Source organism: Heterodontus francisci, chromosome 6 (assembly GCF_036365525.1).
Source record: "Heterodontus francisci isolate sHetFra1 chromosome 6, sHetFra1.hap1, whole genome shotgun sequence".
NCBI classification, from domain to species: domain Eukaryota; kingdom Metazoa; phylum Chordata; class Chondrichthyes; order Heterodontiformes; family Heterodontidae; genus Heterodontus; species Heterodontus francisci.
The window spans coordinates 96,156,657-96,170,955 of NC_090376.1; the positions used below are offsets into that span (position 1 = coordinate 96,156,657).

General features: G+C 40.7%; 1 protein-coding gene across 5 annotated transcripts in view; it reads right to left on the reverse strand.

The window, feature by feature from the left end:
- Positions 1–14,299, reverse strand: part of poglut2 (protein O-glucosyltransferase 2) — a 112,208-nt gene that overhangs the window by 14,793 nt on the left and 83,116 nt on the right. For all 5 annotated transcript variants that reach the window (XM_068034097.1, XM_068034096.1, XM_068034093.1 and 2 more), the window contains one exon: positions 7,724–7,828. In XM_068034097.1, coding sequence (XP_067890198.1) covers positions 7,724–7,828 — 105 coding nt within the window. The remainder of the gene's footprint in view (positions 1–7,723; positions 7,829–14,299) is intronic.

The window sequence follows — 14,299 nt, forward strand, 5'->3', positions numbered from 1 at the left end:
CTGTTGTGGTATATATTAATTATTTGACTTAAATGTGGGAGGCATGATTGGGAAATTTGCTGATGACACAAAAATTGGCCATGTAGTTGATAGTAAAGAGGATAGCCGTAGACTTCAGAAAGTTTAGAGATACAGCACTGAAACAGGCCCTTCGGCCCACCGAGTCTGTGCCGACCATCAACCAACCGTTTATACTAATCCTATACTAATTCCATATTCCTACCACATCCCCACCTGTCCTTATATTATCCCTACCACCTACCCATACTAGGGGTAATTTCTAATGGCCAATTTACCTATCAACCTGCAAGTTTTTGGCATGTGGGAGGAAACCGGAGCACCCGGAGGAAACCCACGCAGACACAGGGAGAACTTGCAAACTCCACACAGGTAGTACCCGGAATTGAACCCGGGTCGCTGGAGCTGTGAGGCTGTGGTGCTAACCACTGCGCCGATATCAATAGTTTGGTTGAGTGGGCGGGAAAGTGGCAAATGGAATTCAATCCAGAAAAGTGTGAGGCAATGCATTTGGGGAGGGCAAATAAAGCAAGGGAATACACAATAAATGGGAGGATATTGTGAGGGGTAGAAGAAGTGAGAGACCTTGGAATGCATGCCCACAGGTCCCTGAAGGTGGCAGGACAGGTAGATAGAGTGGTGAAGAAGGCATATGGAATGCTTTCCTTTATTGGCCGAGGTATAGAGTTCAAAAGCAGGGATGTAATGCTGGAACTGTTCGAGTATTGCGTACAGTTCTGGTCACCACATTACAGAAAGGACATAACTGCTCTGGAGCGAGTACAGAGGAGATTTACAAGAATGTTGCCAGGGCTCGAAAGTTGCAGCTATGAGGAAAGATTGGATAGGCTGGCAGTGTTTTCCTTCGAACAGAGGAGGTTGAGGGGTGACTTAAGAGGTGTATAAAATTATGAGGGGCCTAGATAGAGTAGACAGTAAGGACCTGTTTCCCCTAGTGGAGAGGTCAATTACCAGGGGGTACAGATTTAAGGTGATTGGTAGAAGGATTAGAGTTGACATGAGGAAAAACGTTTTCACCCAGAGGGTGGTGGGTGTCTGGAATTCACTGGCTGGATCAGTGGTGGAGGCAGAAACCATTAACTCTTTTAAAAGGTACCTGGACATGCACCTGAAGTGCTGTAACCGGCAAGGCTATAGACCAGGTGCTGAAAGGTGGGATTAGATTGGGCGGCTAGTTTTTTTTTGCGGCCGGCACGGACACGACAGGCTGAATGGCCTCCTTCTGTGCTGTAATTTTTCTATGGTTCTATAGGTATTTTTTATTTGTTCTCAGGATGTGAGTAACACAGGCAAGGCTACACTTACATACTTTTATCACATTTATTTCTATATCCCTATTTACTCTGAAGTGGTTTTGGGACACCTTGTTGAATCACAGCAGTCCTTGTGCTCTCATAATTGTGTTAGGTATAGAATTCCAGGCTTTTGATTCAATACTACTGACAAAGCAGTTATTTATCCAATTCAGCATTCTGTGTTAATTGAAGAGAAACTTGCAGCTGCCATTGTGGCTTGTTTGCACTGAAAGAGGTCATGGAATTAAGAAGTGCTATCGAAGTAACCTTGGTGAGTTACTGCAGTGTATCTGTAGAAATAGTAATTAATGCACCACAATGTGGCACTGGCAAAGGAATGAAATTTGAGTCTAATCCACTGTGATGGATGGTTTTAAGGTTAAACAGGGAGTTATGAGAGGGGTAAGCACAGATTTGGAAAGCACAGACCTTGGAAGGGAGAAAGGTTGAAGATGGGATGGTAGATGGAAAGCATAGCAAGGCTTTTTGAGGAGGGTCAGGTGAGAGATGAACATCGTGGCTTTGAAGGGGAAGAGGGCTGTTCTTGAGCAGAGAGAACCAGTTCTGATGAAGGATCAACTCTGTTTCTCTCTGCACAGATGCTGCCAGACCTAAATATTTTCAGCATTTACTGTTTTTATATCAGATTTTCAGCATCGGCGGTATTTTCCTTTTGAACCTGTTACGGTATTGCTGGCAAGAGGCAAGAAATGGTAGCTGACTGGTCAAGAGCTGAGTGGGGAGGGATTGAGAGAACAGGTACTGCATTTCCTGAAGAGATGGGTTAGAGAAGTGGGTGGAGATGGAGGAGAAAATACAGAATCATAGGAAATAGGAGGAGTAGGCCATTCGGCCCCTTGAGCCTGCTCCGCCATTCAACTAGATCATGATTAATTATAAGGGTTAGGATGGGATGGGTAAGGAGCTGCAGTGAGTAAGATACAAAAGTTTGAGGAGGCAGCTGTATGATGCTCCTTGGAGATATGTACATACATACGAACATAGGAATTAGGAACAGGAGTAGACTATTCAGTCCCTTGAGCCGGCTCTGCCATTTGGTAAGATCATAGCTGATCTGATTGTGTCCTCAACCCACTTTCCTGTCTACCCGCTATGACAGAATCACAGAATTGTTACAGTACAGAAGGAGGCCATTCAGCCCATCGTGTCTACTCCAAGAAAGCAATTCACTCAGTTCCATTCCCCTGCCTTCTCTCCGTAACCCTGCACATTCTTCCTTCTCATGTAACAGTCTAATTCCCTTTTGAATGCTTCAATTGAACCTGCCTCTACCAGACTCTGAGGCAGTGCATTCCAGACTTAACCACTCGCTGCATGAAAAAAGTTTCCTTTGACTTCCTTGTCAATCAAGAATCTATCTAGCTCAACCTTAAAATATTCAATGACCCTGCCTCCACAGCTCTCTGGGGAGGAGAATGCCACAGACTAACAATCCTCTGAGAGAAAAAAAATTCTCCTCATCTCTGTCTTAAATGGGAGACCCCTTATTTTTAAACTGTGTCCCCTGGTTCTGGTCTCTGCCATAAGGGGAAGCATCCTCTCACCATCTACCCTGTCAAATTCCCTCAGGATCTTATATGTTTCAATAAGATTACCTCTCATTCTCCTAAACTTCAATGGATACAGGTCCAATCTTTCCTCATAAGATGACTCCTTCATTCCAGGAATCAGTTGGGTGATGCTTCACTGAACTGCTTCGAATGCAATGATATCCTTTCCTAAGTAAGGAGACCAAAACTGTACGCGTGTACTCCAGATGTAGTCTCACCAATGCCCTGTACAACTGTAGCAAAACTTCCTACTTTTATATTCCATTCCCCTTGCAATAAACACCAACATTCCATTTGTCTTCCTAATCACTTGCTGTTCCTGCATACTAACTTTCTGTGATTCATGTACCAGGTCACCCAGATCCCTGTTTACCACAGGGTTCTGCAATCTCTCTCGATTTAAATAATATACTGCTTTTCTATTCTTCCTCCCAAAGTGGACATTTCACTTTAGCCAGCTCTGTCTTCATACCCTTGCAATTACCTTTATTTAATTTTAAAACACTAGTTTTAGATTCGCATTTCTCGCCCTCAAACTGAATGTGAAATTCAATCATGTTATGATCACTGCTACCTAGAGGCTCCGTTACTATGAGGTCATTAATGAATCCTGTCTCATTGCACTTTACCAGGTTTAGAATAGCCTGCTCTCTGGTTAGCTCTAGAACATGCTGCTCTAAGAAATTGTCCAGAATACACTCTGCAAACTCATCTTCCAGGCTACCTTCACCAATCTGATTCGCCCAATCTACATGTAGATGAAATAGTATTAGAAATGAGGATGGAAGGGATGGAGAATGGGGGATTGAACATGGCAGTTTATCAGTTATGAAAGTAGACTGGAATTGTCTTTCTCTCCAAGAATGATCCTGAAATAGTACAAAATTTTGGGCATAGAATTATAGGCATGCTGTTGCTCAGGTTTTCTGTTTTAACTTTGTATTGGTGCATACAACATATTTTGGTAGACTAATACTTGATGTTATGGATCAATGATCTCTCTAAATTTAAGAGAGGGCCGGGAGCTGGAGCTGGAGCTGGAGCTTCATGATCAAAACATAGTCAAGGAGTGATGTCACAGGATGGCAGGTAGGTAGGTGATTGGTTGGTGAATACTGCAGTTTTATTTTTGCACTTTAAGCTAGGGAGTTGGGTCAAACTCAGAGTTAAGAAATTGTAACATATTATTTTATTAAAATAATAAACTAGATAAAGTAATTAATCAATAGCACTAAAATAATAGATCGAACAATAATATGAACTAATTAAATAAATAATACTTTCGACAGACATGGCAGAGTAGGTGGCGTGCCGCAGCTGCAGCATGTGGGTGTTTCTGGACAGCACTGTGGTCCCAGACAACCATTTCTGTGGTAAGTGTCTGCAGCTCGAGGAACTTTGTCTCCGAGTTGTTGAGCTGGAATCTGAGGTGCAGAAATTGCGGGGCAACAGGAAGGAGAGTGATCTGGATACGTTGTTCCAAGGGACAGTCTCACTCCCCACCCCCCCCCACCCCTTAAGTTAAGTATAACTTTAGAGGTGGCCAATGGTCAGGGGCAGGAGGATGTGACTGAAGTCAGGCAGATATGGGGATCCAGGATATAGTGCTGGAGGAGCCTCGGCCCTTGTCTTTGTCCAACAGTTAGGAGGTACTTGCTGCCTGTGAGGATGAGATTGAGGTCTGCAGAGACAATGGGCAAACTGACCCTGGCACCATAGTGCAAGAGACCATTCAAGGTAGGGGGGGGGGGGGGGGGAGGTGGGGAAGTAAAAATAAATGTGGTAGTGGTAGGGGACAGTATAATCAGGGGAATAGATACTATTCGCTGCAGCCGCAACTGGTAGTTCCAAAGGTTGTGTTGCCTGCCTCGTGCCAAGGTTTGGGATATCTTCTCAGGTTGGAAAAGAACCTCGAGTGGGAGGGAAAGGATCCAGTTGTTGTGATCCATGTAGGAACCAACAACATAAGTAGAACAAAGAATGAAGTTCTGCAGAGGGAGTTTGAGGAACTGGGTTCGAAATTAAAAAGAACCTCAGGCTTAATAACCTCTGGATTACTACCTGAGCCATGCACAAATTGGCATAAGGCCACACTGGCACCAGTACCGGTGAAAGAGGGAGATGTTCTGTTGGGATGAGCTTCATTTAAACTGGGTTGTGATCAGTGTCCTGGTGAATATTATAACTAGGGTTGTGGATAAGGTTTTAAACTACAGGGTGGGGGGAGCGGGACAGGTCAGGTGAAGGGAAATTAAGAAATCTAAATGTAAAATCGAGGCAATAGAGCAGTGTAGTGAATTGGGTAAAGACAAGCAGAGTGGAACAGGAAGGGACATTTAGCAAGAAATAATTGGTTCTTGTAACAAAGGCAACGCAATAAGCGTGGGGGACTTTAATCTTCATATAGACTGGACAAATCAAATTGGAAAAGGTAGTCTGGAAGATGAGTTTCTGGAATGCTTTCACAAAAGCTTGCAAAAACAATACATTGTGGTCCCAACTAGAGATAAAGGTTTTTTAGATTTAGTATTGTGTAATAAGGCAGGGTTAATTAGTAATCGCATAGTAAAAGATCCTCTGGGAAAAATACGCCTGAATTCCATATTAGTTTTGAGAGCGGCATACTTGAATCCAAAACAAGAATCTCAAACTTAAACAAGCCAATTACATATGTATGAGGGAAGAACTGGCTAAAGTTGCTGGGTAAATAGACTAAAATGTATGGCAGTAAATTTAAAGAAATGATTCAAAATTTTCAACAAAAGTACGTTCCACTAAAAGGGAAGTTAAGGATAGTATTCAATTAAAACAGGCTTATAATGTTGTGAAGAATAGGAGTAAGCCTGAGGATTGGGAGAGTTTTAGAAACCAGCAAAGGTGACCAAAAAGTTGATAAAAAGGGAAAAGATAGAATGAAAATAAACTAGCCAGGAATATAAAAACAGATTGTAAGAACTTTACAAGTATCTAAAAAGGAGAGTAGCCAAGTTCACCATTGGTCTTTTAGAGGCAGAGATAGGAGAAATTATGGGAAATGAGGAAATGGCAGAGATGTTGAACAAGTATCTTGCGTCTGTCTTCACAGTAGAAGACATAAATTACGTACCAGAAAGAGAGAGTAACCAAGGGGCTAATAAGATGGAGGAACTTAAAGTAATTAATATCGTCAGAGAAAAAGTATTAGAGAAACTTAAAGGATCAAAAGTTAACAAATCCCCAGGACCTGATGGCCTACATCTGAGGTAGCTGCAGAGAAAGTGGATACACTGGTTATGATTTTCCAAAATTACATAGATTCTAGAACAGTTCCAGCAGATTGTAAGTTAGCAAATGTAACACTGCTATTCAAGAAGAGGGAGAGAGAAAACAGTTAGCCTGACATCTGTCATTGGAAAAATGCTGAAAGCTATTATTAACAACTTAACAATGCACCTAGAAAATCATTGTATGATCAGAAATGGTTTCCAGAAAGGGAAATAATTTTTGACAACTTATTAGTGTTTTTTGAGGATGTAACTAGTAGGGTAGATAAAGGGAAACCAGTAGATGGATTTCTAAAAGACATTTAATAAGGTGCCACAAAAAAGGTTAATATGCAAGATAAGGGCTCATCGAGATGGGGGGGAATATAGCATGAATTAGCATGGATGGAGGATTCGTTAATGGACAGGTTGCAGAGATAGGGATAAAAGGGACATTTTCAAGTTGGCAGGCTGTAAATAGTGGAGTGCCTCAAGGATCAGTGCTGGAGCTCAGCTATTTACAATCTATATTAATGACTTAGATGAAGAGACCTTGAGTAATGTATTCAGGTTTGCTGATGATACAAAGCTATATGGGAATGTAAGCTGTGAGAATGACATAAAGAGATATAGCCAGGTTAAGTAAGTGGGCAACAAGGTGGCAGATGGAGTATAATGTGAGGAAGTGTGATGGTATTCACTGTGGTAATAAGAATAGCAAAACAGAATATTTTTTAAAAGGTGTGAAACTTTTAAATATTGACGTTCAGAGAGATTTGGATGTACTTGTACAAGGAACACAGAAAATTAGCATGCTGGTACAGCAAGCAATTAGGAAGGTAAATAGCATGTTGACCTTTGTTGCAAGGAGATTGGAATACAAAAATAAGGAAGTCTTGCCACAATTGTATAGAGCTTCGGTGAGACTACACCTGGAAGACTGTCCACATTTATGGTCTCCATACCTAAGGAAGAATATACATGACTTGGACGCAGTACAGTGAAGGTTCGCTAGATTGGTTCCTGGGATGAGAGGGTTGTCCTATGATGAGAGGCTGAGCAAAATGGGCCTATACTCTCCGGAGTTTAGAAAAATAAGAGGTGATCTCATTGAAACCTACAAGATTCTGAAGGGTCTTGAAGATGGGTAATCTAGAACATGGGAACATTCTCAGGATAAAGGGGTCGATCATTTTGGACTGAGATGAGAAGAAATTTCTTCACTCAAAGGTTGTGAATCTTTGGGATTCTCTACCCCAGAGGGCTGTGGATGCTCCATCCTTGAGTACATTCAAGGCTGAGACAGATTTTTGATCTTTCAGGGAATCAAGGGATAAGGGGAACGGGAGGAAAATGAAGTTAAGGCAGAAGGTCTGCCATGATCCTACTGAATGGCAGAGCATGCTCAAGGGGCCATACTGTCTACTCCTGTTCCTATTTATGTTCTGATGTCTGCTGGTTCTACAACTTCAGTTCTTCTCAAATTATCCTCAGATTTAGTTTCTCCAACATTTAGTCCATCATGGAACAGAAAGCAATCTTCAAACAAACGTTTTTTAAAAAATTTGTACTGTACCTTTGTTCTATGACACACGCAAGGGAAAAGGTCATCTTTTGGTTGGTCCACTAGTTCCATACCATCTCTTATCTTTGGTTCACTCACCTGAAGATCAGCATACTCCTGTTTAAAAAAAAACACACATGTAGTTTATCAGTGATATTATACATAGTGTGTGGTTGCACTTGAATTATCGTTTCTCTGTTTTATCGTTTCTGTCCCATTTAGATATATTTTCTCATTTTCCTCACACTACAGAACATTCTTTAATCAATTCGGTGATCAATTGACCAAATTATTTTGGCAAGACCCAACTAACTGTGAATTGCATTCCAATTTCCTCCTTCTCTATGTGCTATGCTTGGCCTTTGATTGGTACTCAACTATGGATGGCATAGCCTGAATCAGGAAATCATCATAGAAATTTTGGCACGGAAGAATGCCATCCAATTCAGTGTTACCTACTCTGATCCCATTTCCTACTCTTTTCCCTCTTAATGTTCTGCAGAAATGGAATATACATCCCAGCAGCTGAAGTGCTGTACCTCTGTTTGTTTTCTGCATCAATAACTTCAGTTGACCTGGGAGAAAAGACCTATAAATTTCAACTCTGAAAAACAGTAGATAATGGGACAAGTTTTACAGATGAAATCCTTGAAAATTGAAAAATGTATGCAATTAGCCAAGTACGACTTCACAAAGCACAACTTTATATAAACACAAAGTATAATTTTCTGTTATTCATTTTACAAATCATTTGGCAATGCTGGACATCATATATCACAAAACGATTTGAAAAACATTAAATAGTTCTAATTATTTTAGTTCTACAAAGTTCATACTGTAGTAATAAAACTACACGGGTTATTGGGAGTGGTTTTATTACTATAATACTCGCGAGCCATTTTAGCATCTGAATGACTGAGCTGCAATGTTCCAAAATTATTTGACTTGGTGACAGGAATTTTCCTGGACCCACAGGCAGTCTAAGTGTAAAAATACAATTGCATGTTCTGTTCTTTCCACCTTGTATCTGCTGTCTGTTGACTTTTATGGCTTTTCCTCTCGATTCTAGAGCACCTTTTCTGGTGGAAACTAACATGGGGTATGCCATTTTCAGAAAACTGAAATACTTCGGGAGAGAGAAGGAGGAATAACAGGAACTACAGGATAGTGCACAATGATTGAAGAAATAGAAGTCATTCTACCAGGACTTAGTGTACCGCAGGCATCACAAATGCAGGGTATATAATGCTGTGCCTCAACAGGCCAGCCAAACTTCAATAAGTCATCTGGTAGCAGAGCGACTGCTGCCCAGGAGTGGTACAACATTGCCAATGGAAGTTAGTCATGATTGCTTTAACTATTTATGTCACTGATTTCTTCTGGTCACCCTCAAATGTTTCCACAGGGGGTCAGTAAGACTGCTGTGCACCGGTGAATTGTAGAAGCCACAGACACCATTTTCAGCACACCAGGAGGCGTGTCCCTGTCAAGGAAGGGCAACAGCAACAACTGTAGAGAAAAATCCAGGGTGCAAAAAATCATCCAGCTGCCCCACATTACAATTTGTTCTTCTGTGGAAAATGTATTAGCTTTCCTAACAGAATCAGACATCAGCCCTTTATGTTTAAATAACCAGTGACCATAAAAAAAAATTCATGTTAATGCTCAAAAAATTGTTGCCAATTGCATTGACTGTCTATGTGCATCAATTTGGGCCACTTTACAACTTCTTCTGCTACTTTAAAAATATTTTTCTGGATATATTGAAGCAAAGTTAAGCAATCATTATATTTGCATTTTCAGTGGAGTTACAGTTCACGTAATGAATGTATTTACTATCACCTGCTTCTATGCTGCCCCTGTCTTTTCAAGTGCTACTTCCATATTTTACATCTGGTGCAGTTCTCAGTGATGATTTAGTGAAAAGACCCCATTATGGCAATGTCTACAAGGATCTGATTCTGATAACCAGTTAGTTCTATTTCTTTTGAATATGATGCAGAGCATACAATCCTGTGCCTCAATAGGGTGGCCATTCTTCAATGTGTCTAATGTAACGATTGACTATGATTATCCTACAATGTCAGGTTCTTGTTATTATGATCTTTACATTTTTAAGGTTTTCTGTCCCTTGGTCAAAGGCACAGGATAGTAAAGCCCTGAAATTGAGAAGCCATTGCACTAATGTACACACCATGCTGGAGGTCAAGACCTCAAGTCAGCTAATTTTACTTGTGCCAAAGTTGATTAGTTGATAGTGCACTTGCTTGTTGAGTCAGAGATTGTGGGTTCAGACTCCCACTCCAGAACTTGAGCATCTAAACTGAAACTTTGGTACCATACTGAGGGAGTACTGCATTGGCGGAGTTGATGTCCGATCTGCTGGTTTCAACAACACTTGTATTTATATAGCACTGTCAACATAATAAATAGTCCCAAAGTACTTCACAGAAACGTTATAAAGCAAAATTTGATACCATTTCGGCCTGCTGAGTCTGTGCTAGCTCTATGCAAGATCAATTCAGCTAGTCCCGCTCACCCACCCTTTTCTCATAACGCTGAAAGTTTTATCTTCAGATGCTTATCCAGTTCCCTTTTGAAAGGCACAATTGAATCCGCCTCCACAACCCTCTCAGGCAGTGCATTCCTGATCCTAACTGTGCCACGTAAAAAAATGTTTTATGTCACCTTTGGTTCTTTTGCCAATCTTTTGCTTAAGAGTGTCATTGGATCCATCCAAAATTCAAATTTATTGCCTTGGATCATACTTTTATGTGTTTTTATTTCTTATGCTGGGGATTATCCCTTAGTAAAAAAGTATTTTGTTTTATAATTACCTTGCAAAAAACTTTACATCCATATAAAATGAAATTCATATGCAACTTTGTAAATTTTGTTGCACCTCAGCTCTTTGTTGTATTTAATTACAGAAGAGCTGTCTTCAGCAATATTACAAGGATTACATCAAGCCTATTTTCAGTATGTCATTGATTTGAGGTTCTATGGGACATGCTTGCTGGTCAACAGTGCTTTACTGAGAATGATGAAAGGCATGGTTAGTGTAAATATATGCAGGTTATTTAACATGCTGTGTGAATGCAGACTGGAGTGCATGAATACAAAATTTGAAGGTGTCAAATGAGACCAGAAGTTGCAAGATGTTTTTCCCTCCTCCCAACAAGCAGTTTTGCTCTCCAGTACTTCACATGAGTGCTTCTGAATCTGGTCAAACTAAATTAGGGGAAGAAAAAAATGAGTTACACTAGTTTCACTGTTGTGAATAAGGTATTTTGTAACATCTGTTGCAAGCTGTTAAATCAAGTACGCCAAAATACTGAGTAGCATATCAGAACCAAAACTGCTATATCGATCACCACCTTTAAGTAATGAGCTAAATAAATAGCAGCTTACGAATGGAATTGAAGGCTATAAGAACAAATATTGAGAGAGATGATTAAACACTTTATTGAATACAGGTTGCTGAGAGAATGGAAATCTTAACTGGTGGGACTAATTAATAGATTTGCTGATCTTAAACTGAGAGCCTTAAGATTTCTTTTGATTAACTCTGTTCAGCAGACAGCTGTGATATTTCAAAGATATTTATGTTATATTTGTAAGGAATCTTGAAAGAGCAGGTAGGACTTGTTTATTTACATCACTACTTTCTTGTTGCCTATCTATACCCTCACTGAGTTGCTGCAGAGATGCTCTTTGAAGATCAAAGCTAACTGAAGCTCAAGCTACGTTCTAGGAGCTGTATTACTGGAATTATGAATTATTCGAGGAAGTGACTAGATGTGTAGATGAGGGTAAAGCAGTTGATGTATTCTCCATGGACTTCAGTAAGGTTTTTGATAAGGTCCTGCATGGGAGATTGGTTAAGAAGGTAAGAGCCCATGGGATCCAGGGTAATTTGGCAAATTGGATCCAAAATTGGCTTAGTGGCAGGAGGCAGAGGTAATGGTCGAGGGTTGTTTTTGCGAGTGGAAGCCTGTGACCAGTGGTGTACCACAGGGATCAGTGCTGGGACCCTTGCTGTTTGTAGTGTACACTAATGATTTAGACGTGAATATAGGAGGTACGATAGTTAAGTTCGCAGATGACATGAAAATTAGTAGTGTCTTAGATAGTGAGGAGGAAAGTCTTCGATTACAGGACAATATAAATGGGCTGGTAAGATGGGCGGAGCAGTGGCAAATGGAATTTAATCCTGAGAACTGTGAAGTGATGCATTTTGGGAGGACTAACAAAGCAAGGGAAGATACAATGGATGGTAAGAACCAAGGAAGTACAGAGTGTCAGAGGGACCTTGGTGTACTTGTCCGTAGATCACTGAAGGCAGCAGCACAGGTAGATGGGGTGGTTAGGAAGGCATATGGGATACTTGTCTTTATCGGCCGAGGCACAGAATATAAGAGCAGGGAGGTGATGTTGGAACTGTACAAAATGCTAGTTAGGCCACAGCTGGAGTACTGTGTACAATTCTGGTCACCACACTATAGGAAGGATGTGATTGCACTGGAGAGGGTGCAGAGGAGATTCACCACTGCGCGTCCCTTTCAGCAACTCAGGTTTCTGCGATACGAACGTACAACTTAGGAGCAGGAGTAGGTAGGCCACGGAACCTTCCCCGAATCTAGGGAATTTTGGAAAATTAAAACTAAATATCAACTATCTCACTAGCCACTTCTTTTAACACCCTAGGATGAAGTCCATCAAGATCCGGGGACTTGTCAGCCCGCATCTCCAACAATTCGTTCAGTACCACTTCCCTGGTGATTGTAATTTTCTTGTGTTCCTCCCTTCCTTCCATTTCCTGACTTACAGCTAATTCTAGGATGTTACTTGTATCCTCAATAGTGAAGACTGATGCAAAATATCTGTTCAATTCATCTGCCATCTCCTCATTATCCATTATTAATTCCCCAGACTCACTTTCTATAGGACCAACACTCACTTTGTTAACTATTTTCTTTTTCAAATATCCATAGACACTCTTAATATCTAGCTTTGTATTTCTAGCTAGTTTTCTCTCGTACTCTAATTTTATCTTCCTTATCAATCTTTTAGTCATTCTTTGCTGTTTTTTTATATTCTGTCCAATCTTCTGACCTGCCTCCCATCTTTGCGCAATTATATGCTTTTTCTTTAAACTTGATACTATCTTTAACTGTTTTAGTTAACCACGGATGGTGGGTCCCACCCTTGGAATTTTTCTTTCTCGTTGAAATGTCACTATTCTGTGTATTCTGAAATATCCCCTTAAATGTCTGCTACTGTATTTCTATTGACCTATCCCTTAACCTGATTTGCCAGTTCACTTTAGCTAGCTCTGCTTTCATGCCCTCATAATTGCCCTTATTTAAGTTTAAAATACTAGTTTTCTCTCCTTCAAACTGAATGTAAACTTTAATCATATTATGATCGCTGCTACCTAGGGGCGCCTTAACTATGAGGTCATTAATTAATCCTATCTTGTTTCACAACCAGGTCTAGTATAGCCTGCTCTCTGGTTGGTTCCAGAATGTACTGTTCCAAGAAATTATCCCCAAAATATTCTATGTACTCCTCATCTAGGCTACCTCTGCCCATTTGATTTTTCCAGTCTATATGTAGGTTAAAATCCCCCATAATTATCACTGTACCTTTCTGACAAGCTGCCATTATTTCTTCCTTTATACCCTGTCCTACAGCACGGATCTTTTGTACTAGTTTTAAAAACATTGTGCTAGAAGGTGGGCCGGCATCAGGCTGAATTAATCAACATTGGAAAATCTGCTAATTGCATTCATTTTCAGGCCTTCAAGGAGGCTCTAAAAATTAAGCTGGATCTGTTGTGTGCAAGGAAACTAATAGGTACATTTTAAAAGATTTTGAATGTATTTTAAAAAAAATACTAAGAAACTGACTACTGTACTCCAATGTAACAGGGAGATAGTTTGGTAAATTGTTTAAACACTAACTCCTGACACTGATGGGAAGTCTTATTTGTGCATGTGCAGAGATGGTGATGTCATCAAAATCGTGTCAGGAGTAATTTGCCAGTACCAGCTCAAAGTTCAATCTGTACACGCGTGCAGGGATGTCACCACGCACCCACCCAGCAGCACGACCTTTCAAACCAGCAGGCAGCTGTGCTGTCCGATTATTCTTTTTCCCCCTCCCTCCCCCAGTCTCTCTCTCTGATTGTGTGATTCTCTGAATTAGTGGTGCCATCTCTGGTACGGGCAGCTGCTGAAGACGTCGCTGAGTACATAACAGACACTGCACATGTGGGGTAAGTGCTCCCCCTAGTGTTGCAGTGCCAACAGATGCAGCCTTTTTAAAAATCCATTTTCAGTGTTACAGGTGGTGAATTGACACTTTGATTAATAATGCTTATTTTTTTGTGATAAACCTATTTTCAGCTGTATTAATCAAACTTCACCATGTTATCACTCTTAAAACAATCAACCCCGCTGGTTGGAGTCATACCTAGTGCAAAGGAAGATGGTTGTGGTTGTTGGAGGTCAATCATCTCAGCTCCAAGGACATCACTACAGGAGTTCCTCAGGGTAGTGTCCTAGGCCCAACCATCTTCAGCTG